At 45.2% G+C, this 16,580-nt stretch overlaps 1 protein-coding gene across 2 annotated transcripts in view; it reads right to left on the reverse strand.

Moving 5' to 3' along the window:
- Window positions 1–16,218, reverse strand: part of FAM78A (family with sequence similarity 78 member A) — a 31,851-nt gene extending 15,633 nt beyond the window's left edge. The window contains exons 1-3 of one of the 2 annotated variants that reach the window (XM_075578703.1): window positions 15,229–16,212; window positions 11,188–11,662; window positions 5,962–6,486 (exon numbers count right to left, since the gene is read on the reverse strand). In XM_075578703.1, the coding sequence (XP_075434818.1) occupies window positions 5,962–6,486; window positions 11,188–11,612 (950 nt within the window). In that variant the 5' untranslated portion in view covers window positions 11,613–11,662; window positions 15,229–16,212. Of the gene's footprint in view, window positions 1–5,961; window positions 6,487–11,187; window positions 11,663–15,228 lie in introns of both variants that reach the window. The other variant, XM_075578702.1, reaches the window with a different exon arrangement.
- Between the last annotated feature and the right edge of the window lie 362 nt (window positions 16,219–16,580).

Raw genomic sequence — 16,580 nt, forward strand, 5'->3', positions numbered from 1 at the left:
AAAAAGAAAACCCCACATGTAGGATATTGCTTGCACTGCAGCTTTTGCATTGAAGGCTGTAGCCTGCTTGGAACACTGCCTGGCTCACCCTGAAAGTATCAGGCTGCACGACTGACTATGAATAGCTATTCTAATAATATTGTGGTTCGGTAATAAGAGCCTCACAACTGGGGCTCCTGCAGTCAACACTTTCTCTCACACTCCTGGGTCAGAGCTGTTGCGTCTCACTCAAGAAGAGTGAATCTAACTCAGTGGGATTCAGTGTTACTCATTTTCACCTTGGGAAGTGTAAGAGGCTTATGCTAGTAGCTCTGACGTTGTCATTGGCAAACCACACGGTTTGGCGTGTACACAAGTAACACAATGAAATGTGAGGGAAAAAAAACCCTAGTCTCTATTGTAAACCGCTTCTTCTAAACCACGTCTACAAAAGTGACCAACAACACGGGTTGTACGCGCTTTGGAAGTGGAATGACTCGAGGTTGGTGCTATTTCCGTTCCCAGTCTGACTGATGGGTTTTGCTCGCTCAGCCAAACACATATTTCCGGCTCTGGATGTAACGCGCGATACCAATCTCGCCCACCTTTAGGTGGTGTTAAAAAAAATTATGAGTTTTTAGAAGCGGTTTGCATAACAAAGCTGCTGGAATAGCGTTTGTGGGCAAAAAAAATGCGAGTTTGAGGCTTTTTTTTTGGACAAACTGATTGGGTCGTTAGAGATAGAGTGGACCCGCTTCTATAAAAGCTGTTTATAAGCAATTTGGACAAGCGATAAGGGCTTACAGAATAGCAAATACTGCCAATCTGCTTCTAAAGTGCACTACCAGAATAGAACCCTATTAATATAATATATTAATAATAATATTATGTATTATGTTATATATTATTATTATTATGATATTATAAGATAATATAATAGACTGCCATTCTGAATATTTCCATTCAAATGTCATGTTTTTATCCACAACCCTTAACTTCTGTGCTGCCAGCTATGGGTGGAGAGTTACATTTGGAGAAGTATTGATGAGTTTCACGTAATCCATCCTTACAAATAAAAGAACACAATTGGGAATTGCTGTGCTCGGATTCTACCTTGGTGAACAGCATTTAAAAGAGGATTAGACGTGGCAACAGCATTCGTATAAACAGCACGTAGATGATCAACTTTTTGGTGCCAAAATGATACCCTGGCCACTGAATAGTGATTTGTATACATTCTGCAATCTCGGGGCTAGACATTTTGATAACCCCATACTAATAGCAGGTCTGGGGGTCTGTAGGGTAAACTGGTGAATCCTGTGGGATACCATTCAACACAGAGCATGTACAAAACAGCAATGTTCTGGGCATGGGGAAGTTGTGCTTTTTTGGTAATTGTATGCTTTATTTTCTCCATGAAGAAGCGTTCTAAGGCATACACCGATATACATACAAACTCTATCATTACACAGTGGTGTGTTTATTTATAGTGGGGGCAGCAGGTAAAGAGAACATGTGAGATGCTGCTTTAATCAGCTGTATGAAAAAAAAAGACCATGAAATAAATATGTTAATGTGTTCTCGATGTTTGGGGAAATGCCCTGTTTATTCTAGTGCAGGGGTGGCCAACAGGTCCGGCCTTCGGGGATATCCCTGCTTCAGCACAGGTAGCTCAGTCAACAACTGAGCCACTGATTGAGCCACCTGTGCTGAAGCAGGGATATCGCTAATACCTGGTTTGTTGGTGGTCCTTGAGAACGGGAGTTGGCCACCGCTGTTCAGCACAGGTGGCTGGTTCCTTCAATCAGTGGCTCAATCATGAATGATTTCAGTGCAACATATTTGCATCAGTGAGAGCCTGCACTTTCCCCCCCCCCCCCCCCCTCCCTTGTTACAGGAAATGAAGACACCAGGTAAAGCAAGCAGGAGGAGCTTCTGGGGTTCTGGAATGCTAGAAGAAGCAAGAGTACAAGGTATCAGCACTTTTTATAGCTGGACAGCCTTCGGTCTCCATTCCCGTCTTGTGGGAACTGGGCCACACATTACACACACGGACAACCAAAAAAATACTCCAAACCCAAAACAACATTGTATAGAATTTTAAAAGAGTAACAGCTCTATAAACAATTCATTTCCACATGTTCGTAGTTGACCTCTAGTAAAGTCGACTGCTTCACTATGCTGTTTGTGAAGTCACCAAGGACTTCTGACAAACTGTAGGGTCATCAGTCTTCCCAACTTTGTATGTATGATACATCCGATATAGACACACCATGAGTATTCACTCGTGGATGCTGGTTATATGAGGGATCTGCTACATACCATTACCTAGATGGGCTCAACCAACCTACACATGTAGCAATATTAGACGCAGGGTAAGCACCTCATCTTAATTACTGTAGACCGGTTCAAACAGTCCTGATTTTACAGCTCTCATTCCATATGCATCTTAACTCTATTGCTTAAAGAGAAAATGGGTTGCAAGGTGCGGTGTGAAACCAGGACTAGCTTAACCTGCCCCCTGAAATTAGAATTGGGTCATCCAGTGTTGTCCACGGACTCCAGTTCTCCAGAATTTGCTCCGGCCAGCAGAGATTTAGAGAGATGAAAAATGTTCAGTGGAGATTAAAATCCAACCGTTACTTAGGCTTCCCTAGTATTATGTTGTATATTCCCCGCTATATCCAGGGGGGCCTTTTAAATGTAAAAACCTGGACTTGTTGGGTGGGGGAGGGGGATAAACTCTAAGAAGTCTTCAACAAAGACCTTAAACTTTAGAAAGAAAGATTTTAATAAACTGAGGACTAATCTACAAGAAATACGTTGGGATGATGCTTTTGCAGGGAAAAATGTAGAAGATAAATGGGCAGTCTTTAAAACATTGTTAGAAAAGCACACTTATCAGTGTATACCCTTGGGTAATAAGTATAAAAGAAATAAGTCAAAACCAATGTGACTAAATTAAACAGGTAGGGGAGGAAATGGACAAGAAGCAGCTGGCGTTTAGATTCTTTAAGTCAGAGGCATCGTATCAGAATTATAAGGAATGTAACAAAAACTGCAGAAGGGCAATCAAATTAGCAAAAATGGATAATGAAAAAAGGATTGCAATAGAAAGAAAGTAAGATCAACCCTAAAAAGTTCTTTAAGTACCTTAATAACAAAAAAATGAGAAAAGAAAATATCGGACCCTTTCAGTGTTAGATGGGCAGGCAGATTATTGGAGATAAGGGAAAAGCAGAGGTATTAAACAAATTCTTTGCCTCTGTTTAACAGGGAAGAATCAATTTCAATTGTAGTGCCGCAGGAGGAAGCCACAACCTCCATATTAATGAACAATTGGTTAACTGAGGAAGAAGTTCATAGGCAGCTTGAAAAAATGAAAGTAAATAAGGCACCTGGCCCCGATGGCATAGATCCAAGAGTTCTCAAGGAGTTAAGTTCAGTAATAGCCAAACCATTACATTTAATATTCAAGGACTCCATTTCCACAGGCTCAGTACCACAAGACTGGCGTAGAGCAGATGTGGTGCCTATATTGAAAAAGGGAGCTAGATCACAACTGGGGAATTACAGACCGGTAAGCCTGACTTCAATAGTGGGGAAACTACTTGAAGGTTTAATACGGGATAATATTCAGGAATACCTAATGGAAAACAAAATTATTAGTGATAGTCAGCATGGATTTATGAAGGATAGATCACGCCAAACTAACCGTATTTGTTTCTTTGAGGAGGTAAGTAGGAATTTAGACCAGGGTAATGCAGTTGATGTAGTCTACTTAGATTTTGCTTTTGCAAAGGCTTTTGATACGGTTCCACACAAGAGGTTGGTGTACAAAATAAAGAAAATTGGACTCAGTAAAAATATATGCACCTGGATTGAAAACTGGTTGAAGGACAGACAACAGAGGTTTGTCCTAAATGGAACTTTTTTCAGGTTGGGTTAAGGTCGTGAGTGGAGTCCCTCAGGGATCGGTACTGGGACCCCTGCTTTTTAAGTTAAGGGGATTGACAATTTAACTTATGAGGAGAGGCTAGCTAAATTAGACATTGAGAAAAGACATTAGAAAAGAGGCGTCTAAGAGGTGATATAACTATATACAAATATATATGGGGACAGTACAAGGAGCTTTCAAAAGAACGATTCATCCCCAGGGTAGTACAAAGGACCCTTTAGGTTGGAGGAAAGGAGATTTCACCAGCAACAAGGGAAAGGGTTCTTTACAGTAAGGGCAGTTACAATGTGGAATTCATTACCCATGGAGACTGTGATGGCAGATACAATAGATTTGTTAATTGATTTGTTACCTTTAGAAAGGAAAGGTATACAGGGATATACCAAATAAGTAAACATGGGAAGGATGTTGATCCAGGGAATAATACGATTGCCAATTCTTGGAGTCAGGAAGGAATTTATTTTCCCCGTTATGAGATATCATTGGATGATATGGCACTGGGGTTTTTTGTTTGCCTTCCCCTGGATCAATAAGTAAGTATAGATTTAGGATAAAGTATCTGTCGTCTAAATTTAGCATAGGTTGAACTTGATAGACGTACGTCTTTTTTCAACCTCATCTACTATGTAACTATGTAACTATGTAACTATGTAAGTCTTTGTATCAAAGTGTCAGGACTGCAAAAGTGGAGCAAATCTAGTACAATAAAACAACTCCAGGTATATCCAAGAAGAGACTCCCGGCTTGAAATAGAATTGGGATATATATTAAACTGGTTTTTGTTTGCTCCAGTTGTGTCCCAGTTCTGGTGATGAGAGACTGGGCTTTCATCCTACAAGACGTATACAGTATACATTTAGTTCCCAAAGACAAAGTGACTTTATCCCTTTGCCACCTGTTTTAACTGCTACACTGCTAAGGAGTGGAGTGTATTGGAAAGGGTCAGGCCTCCCTATCTAACCATTCCCCCCTCCTCAATGTTGGTTTTGTATTTTTTATAAAAAGCAGCTTCACTGCCAGAGGGATCTCACACATTGCCCAGCAATGTTTAATATGTCCCTGTTGTAGCAAAGCTGTTACCTACCCTACCCCCTGAGTTTTAGTTCTGTGAAGCACTGCAGGAGTTGGATTATCAAGTAATAAACACCCCCCCCCTTTTACACACACACACACACACACACACACACACACACACACACTCACACTCACACTCACACTCACACTCTCACACACAGTGCCTTATTGCATTGGCAGTCCCAGTCCTATTTAATCTATCAGTATATGCATCTATCATCAAATGCAAAACATTGAGTGGCTTCCAGCAATGAAACGGTTATTGGAACATTTTGGCAAATTGCAAAGAGGAGAGGAGGGCGGACATGAACATAAACATAAATAACACTTCTTTTTTGTTTGTTTTTGCAGCTCCTCTCAGCAGAATGGTAGAAGCCAATAACCTGGACTTCCCAACACAAATATACACAGATCCCCAGAACAGACACGGCAAATAAGACAGCAAAGCCTGAACTGGCTGAGGCTTCTCCCCTAGTGCGGAGGGTGGCTCCCTGCACCGCACACTTGGGTGAGTAGGAGCTAGGTTTGCCACCTATCTCCTGAGGTGCCCCTCCAGGCTTGATTTGGAAATTGTTATTGTTGATGCAAAAGGCTTAAACTGGCTGAGTCTGTAAGAGGCGGATTTCAGCAGCCAGTTCTAGTGTTTACGTCAGGTGTTTGCCATAACCGTTTGGTGGAAGCCTCTACAACCCTGTATCCAACTTCTCATACTGTATGCTGGCTTTTCTCATAGCTCAGCGGGTGACATGTTCCTGGATAGCAGTAGAGAGAAACGCCCTTAATTGACGAGAATCCCTCTTCCCGAATATAGAATAACACAGTGATACCCGAGGATTGAATAAAGCAAGAACAGAGTCCTGTTTGGGTTTTTGGTTTTTCCCTCTTTATGTCTTTATTAGCAGCTATTGGATTCTCTCTCTCTCTCTCTCTGTCTGCTGTGCCTGGCTCACCGGCGTTTCGGGGGGATCACAACTGTGGGCTGCCGATTCTTTGGCCTCCACATGAGCACCTGGGCATCGTTGGCATTGGGTTTTACAAGCGCGCTAGACGGTATGGGTTCGTTCTTGTTGAGCACACGCGGCTTCTCCTGGGCAAAGGGCTCCTTTAATTTGGCTCTTTGTCCCAGTGGCCGACAGGGATTGACATCAATTTCCAGCTTCATCCTCCACTTGATGGTCTGTAGGATGATAAGGTCACTACTGGACATGTTGATGGCCACCAGCCAGGTGGTGAAACTTTGGTCCCTGTGGATGCCTGTCAGTTTGGGCACGTTGCCCTCACTGACGGGCACTGCCCACGTCACACTTGGGTAGAAGTTGTCATTCATGCTGACGGTAAATTTGGTTTCCCGTTTGGTGGGGCCGGTAACTGTGCAGGTCTCTGTGGTGTTGCCGTACCAGGGGTAGTTAACTCCGTCTGAATCGCTGATGGCTGAGATTTTACCACTCTCAAGATCGGGCAGCTCCCAGCTGGACCTGGGGAGAAACATAGAAACAATAGAATTTGACAGGATATAAGAACCACTTGGACCATCGATTCAGCCCGTAGTCCTATCTGCTGTAACACCTCAGACCCAATGTGATCCTGGTCTTTCTTTCGTTTTTTTAGGATAGTCTTATGTCTACCCCAAGCATGTTGGACTTCTCTTACTGTATTAGTACTTACCTCCTCTGCTGGGTGGCTATTCCATGTACCTACCACCCTTTCGGTGAAGAAGTACATCCTCACATTCCCCCTTAGCCTGCCACCCTCCAGCTTTAGAGATGCTTCCCTCCTGTTAGTTGTTGAATCACTTTATATATTTTAAATGATATACCCCCCCCTCTCTCCCTTCTATCTTCTAAACTGCACATATTAAGGACCTGTAGTCTTTCCTGATGTCTCATCCTGTATATCAGGGGTCCTCAACTCCAGTCCTCGAGCCCCCCCCCCCCCCCCCCAACAAGTCAGGTTTTCAGGATATCCCTGCTTCAGCACAGGTGGTTCAATCAGAGGCTCAGTCGGAGACTGAGCCTCTGATTGAGCCACCTGTGTTGAAGCGCGGACAGATTTAGCCACCGGTGCTGAAGCACGGACAGATTGAGCCACCTGTGCTGAAGCTGGGATATCCTGAAGACCGGTTTGGGGGGAGGGGAGGATTTGACGACTTGTGTTGATCTTAGGGGCCCTTTTTTTTTGCACAAGGAGAGTAGATTGCAGCAGTCAATATGCGACGATAAAGATGGTATGGAGTACCACTCCCTTGTATTTCGCAAACCACGAGTTTATGAAATCTTTCTTTTCCAGCCTAGAAGTTTCCTTCCCTTTTATTTTTACAGCATAAATATTGTATAAGCGCATGGAGTCCCATTCGGAGAATGCCTGAGCCACCTGTGCGGAGGCAGGGATATTCTAAAAACCAGACCTGTTCGGGGCCTTTGAGGACTGCAGCTGCCCCCCCCCCCCCCCACACAACCTTGGCTAAACTCTATGGGTCCCCCACACATGCCACAGAAAGCATGAGATCTCCTTCCTGGCAGATGCAGACCCTCACATTGGGCTGTCTCTCTCTCTATAAGGACATCCTGCTGTATCAAAAGCAGATTCTCTGCTCAGAAGGAGGGGGGTAGGGTGGGGGGGGGGGGGGGGGGGGGGGTTCTTCACCGGGCTTCCTGCGTCCTGCTACATACAGGAAGCTTCCGCACACACAAACAACTCTTCCTCTCTGATAGGAAGAATAACTTTGCTAGAGAGGGAATAACAACAGGGGCATTGAGACGAGGTTATAACAAACGGAGGCTTCTTATCACAGCTGGGATGCAAGATCATTGCAGGGTACACGGCAAGCCCCATCAATGTGCTTTATCCCACGATTAAAACCAATAAAAGGCAGGAATTGCACACAAGCAATGGCAGGGGGAACCCAATTGGAGGGTCTGTGACACTTAATCCAGATTAGCAGTCCTGTTTCTCAATCTACATTCACTAGGACTCACTACAGCTTCTAGAACATCTCTTGGGATGGGGGATACAATAACAAGACCAACTAAACCCGCCCCTGGTAATTTGGGATGGGTGATGCAGGGGGCAGGCTTGGCCCTTTAGGATGATGGTGTTGCAATCTCACTGGGGTGTTGCTTACAGAAGTTGTTTGTTTCACATGGCTTGACGTTTCACATGATCTGAATCTCCTCTGAAACAGTGTACACTATATATTATTCCTCGTATTCCATAGTTTGTACTTTGCCCTAAATGCTATGGTGCAGAAAATTGGGGGGATGTCTGAAAGCTGGTTTAATAAGCGGGGGCAGCTAAAACTAACCCAAGGTGCAAGGAGAATTCTGTTCCCAACACATGTAGGCTCTGACTGAACGTTGCTGTATTTTTGTGATAGTATATGTGAGTGTATGGGGCTCTAAGGCAGGGGTGTTCAGCTACAGTCCTCAAGCCCCCCCCCCCCCCACCTCCCCAACAGGTCAGGTTTTCAGGATATCCCAGCTGCAGCACAGGTAGCTCAATCAGTCCCTGCTCCAGCACAGGTGGCTCAATCAGCCCCTGCTTCAGCACAGGTTGCTCAATCAGAAGCTCCGTATTCGATTGAGCCACCTGTGCTGAAGCTGGGATATCCTGAAAACCTGACCTGTTGTTGGGGCTTGAGGACTGGAGTCGAGCCCCCCTGCTCTAAGGTACCCACTCTGTTGCAGGACATGGATGAAACATCTGTATCCACTTGTATTCTCACGTTGTAACTTGTAGGCAGGAAGAAAAGACTTGGAGCACAACTATAAAAGAACGAGAACTGGAGGCTAATAGAAAAATAACAAATTATTTATCGGGACATAGCTAGTTAAAAAGAGAAACCTCTAACCTCTAACCTCTATTCTCACGTTGTAACTTGACTGCATCTGAAACAATGGAGACGTTGCTCTCCAGTTCCTCAATGTCACTTAAATGCTGCACAAAGATAACTCCTGACACACATCCCTGCGGAAGATGTATAGCGAGTAATAAGCCCCACTGACAAAACATGGAATTTGTCAGATAAATAGCAGCTAAAAATGTCATTCATGTAAGACAGAAGACTGCTGAACAAAACCGAGCAGAAATGCACAACTGAGAAAAGTTATTTTTAGGGATGTCTACAAAATGGAATAAAATAATAATAATGTCTACACAATGTCAGGCAGGGGCAGACAAGGCATTACAAATGCTGGTGTCCTGGACACTTGACCTTTCAAGTACAGAAAGTGAAGCGTCCCTGTCTTTAGTTAGACCAATTCTGGATAACCATACTAAAAAAAAACACAAGGAGGATAAGAACATTGATAGAAGATTTTGAGAACGGCTAATACTTGGAAAGACCAAATGGTTCATTAAGACAACCTTTAACAAGGAGGTGTAGGGATAAACAACAAAGAGCTGGACATGGAACCACACCATATCATGAGTTTAGGACACAAAATGTAGGGATAAACAACAAAGATCTGGACACGGAACCACACATATCATGAGTTTAGGACACAAGATGTAGGGATAAACAACAAAGATCTGGACACGGAACCACACATATCATGAGTTTAGGACACAAGATGTAGGGATAAACAACAAAGATCTGGACACAGAACCACACCATATCATGAGTTTAGGACACAAGAACCGACCCTGGAGATTCTTTTCACTGTAGAAGTCTTAAGTGCTATGATTGTGGTCCATAAATATATACGTATGGAGCTCACACAGAAACAATCGAGGGCTTGCTAAAGCAGAGCAGACACATACAAAAAGACAGGTTCGGACTTTAAGGGTTCCAGTAAGAAAGAGAAAAAAATGGTTGAAACTGGATAGGTACCTTAAGTAATGGCACATTACTAGGAATCTGTAGGTCATGTCACAGTTATCCATCAATGAAAACCTGATCCTGAAGGCAGCAATGAGAATTATTACAACAGACTTGTCCAAATGGAGTTCTACTGCTAATTCAGATTTGTGGTCATAGTCTATTCAGGGTCACTTACATTGTGTTGTTGTACAGTCTGAAGCAGCTCTCAAAAGGGCTTACAATGAGCTGTGATTCCAATGCATTGTTATGAATTTATGGAACAAGAATAATCAGGCAATTTACAAATGAAATGGGGATACATTGGGGGAATCCTTGATGGATGAGGATTTAGGAGTGCTTGCAGACAGTAGGCTTAGCAATAGTGCCCAAAGTCATGCAGTAGCTGCAAAGGCAAACAAGATCTTATCTTGCATTAAACGGCAATGGATGGAAGGGAAGTAAACACAATTATGCCCCTTTACAAAGCATTAGTAAGACAACACCATGAATATGGAGTACAATTTTGGGCACCACTCCATAGAAAAGACATTATGGAACTAGAGAGAGTGCAGAGAAGAGCCACCAAATTAATAAAGGGGATGGACAATCTAATTTATGAGGAGAGGCTAACTAAATTAGATTTCTTACACAAGAGGGGATATGATAACTATATACAAATATAGCCAGGGTCAATACAAGAAGCTTTCAAAAGAACTATTCATCCCACGGGCAGTACAAAGGACTCGGGGCCATCCCTTAAGGTTGGAGGAAAGGAGATTTCACCAGCAACATAGGAAAGGGTTCTTTACAGTAATAGCAGTTACAATGTGGAATTCATTACCATGTAGACTGAGCCACTGATTGAGCCACCTGTGCTGAAGCAGGGATATCTTGAATATCTGACCTGTTGGTGGTCCTTGAGGACTGGAGTTGGCCGCCCCTGCCTTGGACTGTAAGCTCAGTGAGGCAAGAAGTCACTGCGTCTGTGGTTTCTTTGCTACTTATGGTGGAGATCATCAGGGCAATAGTGGCATGAAGGTGGGGTGGGGGGGGGGGGGCATTTCCATGCTGCATCTCCTTGTATCTCAATGTATCAAGAAACTTCTCTCCTATTTCATATATATAGTGTGCACCACTATGACATTTGGAGAGTGGCAATATAAGGAGTTCTAGGCATACTTTATTACAATACGATGTATTAAAGTCTATGCTTATGTTCACACCGGGTCTGAGGTTGACGATATCATTCAGGGTAACAGTCTGAACTGGATGTGAGAAGCATAACGAACAAGCTTCTTGCGTTTGACACAACCAGGAGCATAAAACGGAGCACTGGCCAAGACACACGTAGAGTACACCCACTTTGGTTGATACTTACATGCCTAGATCACCGTAGTAGTTGTAGAACTCCATGTGGTTGCAAGCCTGGATCCACCCTACTCTCCAGGTCTCCTTTGTAGCGATGGTGGGCACCAGTACCTGGGCAGTGGCTCGGAAATGTGGCGTCCTGTACCTGAGGACAACGTTGGATGACTCGTCAATGCTGGTTGGAGTTGAGTCAATGGAGGCGTTTACATCCAGGATGGAGATAGACTCTCTGAAGACCTTGGGCTTGCAGCTGAGGCTTTGGATGCATCCCATGGTATTCAGCACCAGGGCGATCTCCAGTAGGTTCAAACAGTCCTGAGGGAGGCGACGCATGGAGAGGTGGTAGTTATTTCTGCCTTCCAGGTCACATGCAGGTAACACCTCCTCCCGGCGGTGGCTGCTGTTAATGTTGTGGATTTCCCGTGCTATATCCATAGAGGTAGAATCCCGGGCATCTCAATGCAACGTGCTGAATCCCGTGGTACCTGGAATTAGTATTATTTTAGTACTGCTATTGTTACTAGTTACCGTAAATAATGAGTCCCCTTGTCACGACAGCACTGGCCTTTGAAGAGGCCACCTCTAGTTTAAGATGCAGCATGAGCTCTTTTCTACCTTGCATTTTACAACCTTTCTGTGTAGGTTCCACCACTGAGGCCCAGATACACAAAGCGCTGTGACATCACTTAATGTGACAGCCTCATTTCACCGCGACAATAACACTAATGGTGTATCTTCGAAAGGGCAATAACAGAACGTTTTTCCCGGTGCTATTTACCTCACCTCTCTTCCTTAAGTGCAGTTAATGAGCTATTGCAGGGAATAAATAGCGCTAAGACATACTTTACGTCACGTTATTAGACGGTAACACAATATAATGTTACAATAACGTGATGTTAAGCGGGCGGCACCTGGGCTGGCCTTAGGGCAAGGTCGCCTTGGGTCCCTTCCTCCTCTCCCTACTGTCGGTGCCGGGATCCAACTTCCACGCGACTGGAGGGGGGAGCTAGAGGGAGTGCGGTGGCCCCCCGCTCCTCCAGCCCCCTCCCGCCAGTCGGAAGTTGGATCCTGACAGGAGGAGGGAGCGCGGGGCCCCTGGACCAGCAGAATCACTTCGCATCGAGAGGTAGGTGTGTGTGTGTGTTTCTTTGTGAGAGGTGTCTTACCTTATCCAGAGCGGGCCGTTGCAATGGTGACTGACATCATGTCAACATGACATCATCATGCCGCGACGCTGCCAGAGGAGGGACGCGCGTCAAGGTAAGTCCCCTTAACCTTATTTTACAGGGGGGAGGTAAGTCCCCTTAACTTTATTTTACAGGGGGAAGGTAAGTCCTCTTAACTTTATTTTACAGGGGGAAGGTAAGTCCCCTTAACTTTATTTTACAGGGGGAAGGTAAGTCCCCTTAACTTTATTTTACAGGGGGAAGGTAAGTCCTCTTAACTTTATTTTACAGGGGGAAGGTAAGTCCCTTAACTTTATTTTACAGGGGGAAGGTAAGTCCTCTTAACTTTATTTTACAGGGGGAAGGTAAGTCCCCTTAACTTTATTTTACAGGGGGAAGGTAAGTCCCCTTAACTTTATTTTACAGGGGGAAGGTAAGTCCCCTTAACTTTATTTTACAGGGGGAAGGTAAGTCCTCTTAACTTTATTTTACAGGGGGAAGGTAAGTCCTCTTAACTTTATTTTACAGGGGGAAGGTAAGTCCCCTTAACTTTATTTTACAGGAGGAAGGTAAGTCCCCTTAATGTTTTTTTACAGGGGGGGTTTCCACTGCCAGCGTGTCGCCTTGGACCCCGCAAAGCCTAAGGCCTGTCCTGGAACGAAGCCTATACTAATGAGATGTAGAACTGCGGCTGTTTTTGCATAGAATTAGCTTGGAGGATATGCACTAACCTCAGAGAACATAGCGTTCGTTCCTGTTTTAGTCTGATTTAACTAAGCTTTGAGGATCCAACCCTTAGATTGTTAGCTCTTATGCACGACCTTTTGTATCTGCGTGGTTCTTTTAGATATCGCTGTACTACATCAATTATTAATACAACCAGTAGCATTATTACTATTGGTCATTAATTCATAGTATTTTCATTACCTGCTGCTTGATGGCTCTGCTAAACATTTCTATGGACAGTCCCACCCAGCACCATTCTTTTCTGTTTGGACCAGTGGATACATAATACCTACAGCATGTACCTTCCCTGTCTGTGCATTCCATATACAGGCTGCTGGATAAGACGCTTCTACACTGTCCTAGCATGCACAAGAAGGGCAGCCAATAGTTTCCTAGCACAGGACAATATATAACCCAACAACACATTGAAAAGGCACTAGTACTGGGATGAAGGAGCAGTGACTAAAGACACTGAAAACAATGACACTGAATTAGAATCAGGGGAGCCAAATCCCCGGTGTCGGCTTCTTGTGACCTTGGGCAAGTCACTTTATCTCCCTGTGCCTCAGGCACGCAAAAAATAGATTGTAAGCTCTACGGGGCAGGGACTCGCGCTTGCAAAAAATTCTATGTGCAGGGCTGTGTACACTGTCAGCCCTATGCAAGAAAATGTATAAATATTCTCCAGTTTTTTGTGACGCCTCTAGCAGATATTTCAAATACAGGCAACAGCATACTGTTTTTACCACATGCTTTTTCATGTCAGGGGCCTACAACGTACAGTATTACTTCACAGCAGTAAAGGGTTAATCATATTTGTTGCACCTCCTAAGTTAAAACAAATGTTATTTTTCCATTTCCATTTTTTTCGTTGCTTTTCTTTCACATTCACCTTACATTTTTCTCTTCTGTATATGGTTGTAACGCGCGTATCCCAGAGTTCAAAGTAATGGCTAAAAAGATGCACTCTTTACTGTTTAGCTATTGCTGTCATTTTCTAGTGCAGTGGTTTTCAATCAGGGTTCCGCGGGCCCCCATAAAGGTTGGGGTTCCTTACAATGCATCTTATCTCAGACGTGCTATTAGAGAGGGTCGGGGTTCCTTACAATGCATCTGATCTCAGACGCGCTATTAGAGAGGGTTGGGGTTCCATACAATGTTTCTGATCTCAGACGCGCTATTAGAGAGGGTTGGGGTTCCATACAATGTTTCTGATCTCAGACGCGCTATTAGAGAGGGTTGGGGTTCCATACAATGTTTCTGATCTCAGACGTGCTATTAGAGAGGGTTGGGGTTCCTTTCAATGCATCTGATCTCTGACGCGCTATTAGAGAGGGTTGGGGTTCCTTACAATGCATCTGATCTCAGACGCGCTATTAGAGAGGGTTGGGGTTCCATACAATGTTTCTGATCTCAGACGCGCTATTAGAGAGGGTTGGGGTTCCATACAATGTTTCTGATCTCAGATGCGCTATTAGAGAGGGTTGGGGTTCCTTACAATGCATCTGATCTCAGACGCGCTATTACAGAGGTTTTGGGTTCCTTACAATGCATCTGATCTCAGATGCGCTATTAGAGAGGGTTGGGGTTCCTTACAATGCATCTAACCTCAGACGTGCTATAAGAGAGGGTTGGGTTCCTTACAATGCATCTGATCTCAGACGCGCTATTAGAGAGGGTTGGGGTTCCGCAGAATGGCACAATATAATTATAGGGTTCCTTAACCAAAAAATGTCTATATAGTGGCAGCTTTTTTTTAAACTCAGCATTTCATTGTTTGAAATGGAAATGCAGTAAGATAATGCAGCACCCATCAAAAGCTTAGAGCATCAAATTCCACTTCATAATTAGGGTTTCTCTGCAATGTTTTACAAGCCCCTTTAGATAAAAAGTGATTCTAAACCCCTATGATCACCAATAAAAACCAGTGTGTGCTGGGGATGAAATGATATTTAATCAGGGGACTGGAAGTATACACATACACAGCATCATTATCTGAGGCTGCAGGTTTAACACGTTTTGGAAAAGAAACATCTGCAATGAATTCCCACCACTGAAACCGAACTAACCAGCTCTCCTGAGCGGCTCCAGGGGCCAACAAGCGCTCCAGGGGGAGGGTTACCCCGCATCACCACACACAAAACTAGGATATGCTGTACCTGTGCATTCGTTGACATGCAGCATCCGCAGTGGTTGTGTGTCCTTTCCAGGGGTTTCTTCTGTCTCCTGTACCCGCAGATCTGCCTGTTTCCCCCCCGCCCCCCTTGATTTCCTGGTGAGATTTGGGATGCTACCCCCCTTCTCCCTGAAGCGTTACCTCTCCTCCTGCGGTCAGCCTGGCAGTCTCGTCAGTTGCAGCCTCTGTGACAGGCCAGGAGATCAACAATGTGCAGAGGGCTAACATGGGTGGCATTGGGGGGGGAGGGGGGGAGGGGGGTGCCCTGCCCAGCAGGCTGCCAGGCAAACGTAATCAGGAGTACCCCATCCCAGCCCAGCACATGCCACTCCAAGGGTGAGGGTCCCGTGCCCTCACTGCAGCCACCGGCGTGCCGGCCACAGCGCCCTGACTCTGTGCATCTTATTGCAACAGTGTCACTTCTCTTTCCTCTTCATCTAACCTCCCTCCCCTCCCCCCCCCCCCCTTCAGCACACCCCACCCTCTCCCAGCCCCAAATGCTGCTGCCACACAGGAAACTTTGCAAGACAGACTCAGATCACAGACATGATCAATCCTAAAAAGCCTCCCGCCCAGGGAGGGGGACCCTCTGCAGGGTGGGCTCACTCACCCATCACAGGGAGGGGGGGGGGGTGTTGCTGGGAGCAGGGGAGCTGTGCTGTGTGTGTGCCTGCTGCAGACTCTCACTGCGCAGCTCCTGCTGCCCTCGCTGCTACCTCTGCTGCAGCATGGTGGCTTTGGGAGTTGGAGGGAGCAGGTTCAACTTTTCAGATAGCCCTCGGTGACCTGCAACATGTCCCTCTTCCCCCCCTGGAGATCCCAGGCTGCCTGGCTCAGGTGTGCCCCTCAGCAGCACCTCTTCCCTGCGGGTCCTGCTGCAGCCCCTCTCCTGCTCTGTAACTGTATAGCTGCAGCTCTGGGATGATATTAAGCTGCCTGCCAAACGACATTTCCTTTGCTGTGCTGTGGGTGTCCTGGGTAGTGTAGTTCTGCAGGCTCTTTTCTTTTTTTTTTTTCTTCTTCCCAGTAGCAGTTCATGTGTCTGCTGCCTTTCAGCCCCTTGCAAATGAGCAGGTGGCATTCTAAAAGGGTGCTAGGTATGACTACACACAGCCTGGGCTGGTTCTACATAGAGAATGGATGCCCGGCCCAATGATTGAGGTTCGCTGACCCCTCGCTGCCCACTTCCACATAATCATTTTGTATAGTATCCTAAATAAAGCTGACCATAATTGCAGAAGCGCACTGTACAGGTGAATTAAGGAGCTCTTATCCGCTTCAAGCAGGGAAGGGGGTCTAGTGTTGGCTATAAGGCCTCGGTCCCGCTGCGCTCGG

Source organism: Ascaphus truei, chromosome 21 (genome assembly GCF_040206685.1).
Source record: "Ascaphus truei isolate aAscTru1 chromosome 21, aAscTru1.hap1, whole genome shotgun sequence".
NCBI lineage: Eukaryota > Metazoa > Chordata > Amphibia > Anura > Ascaphidae > Ascaphus > Ascaphus truei.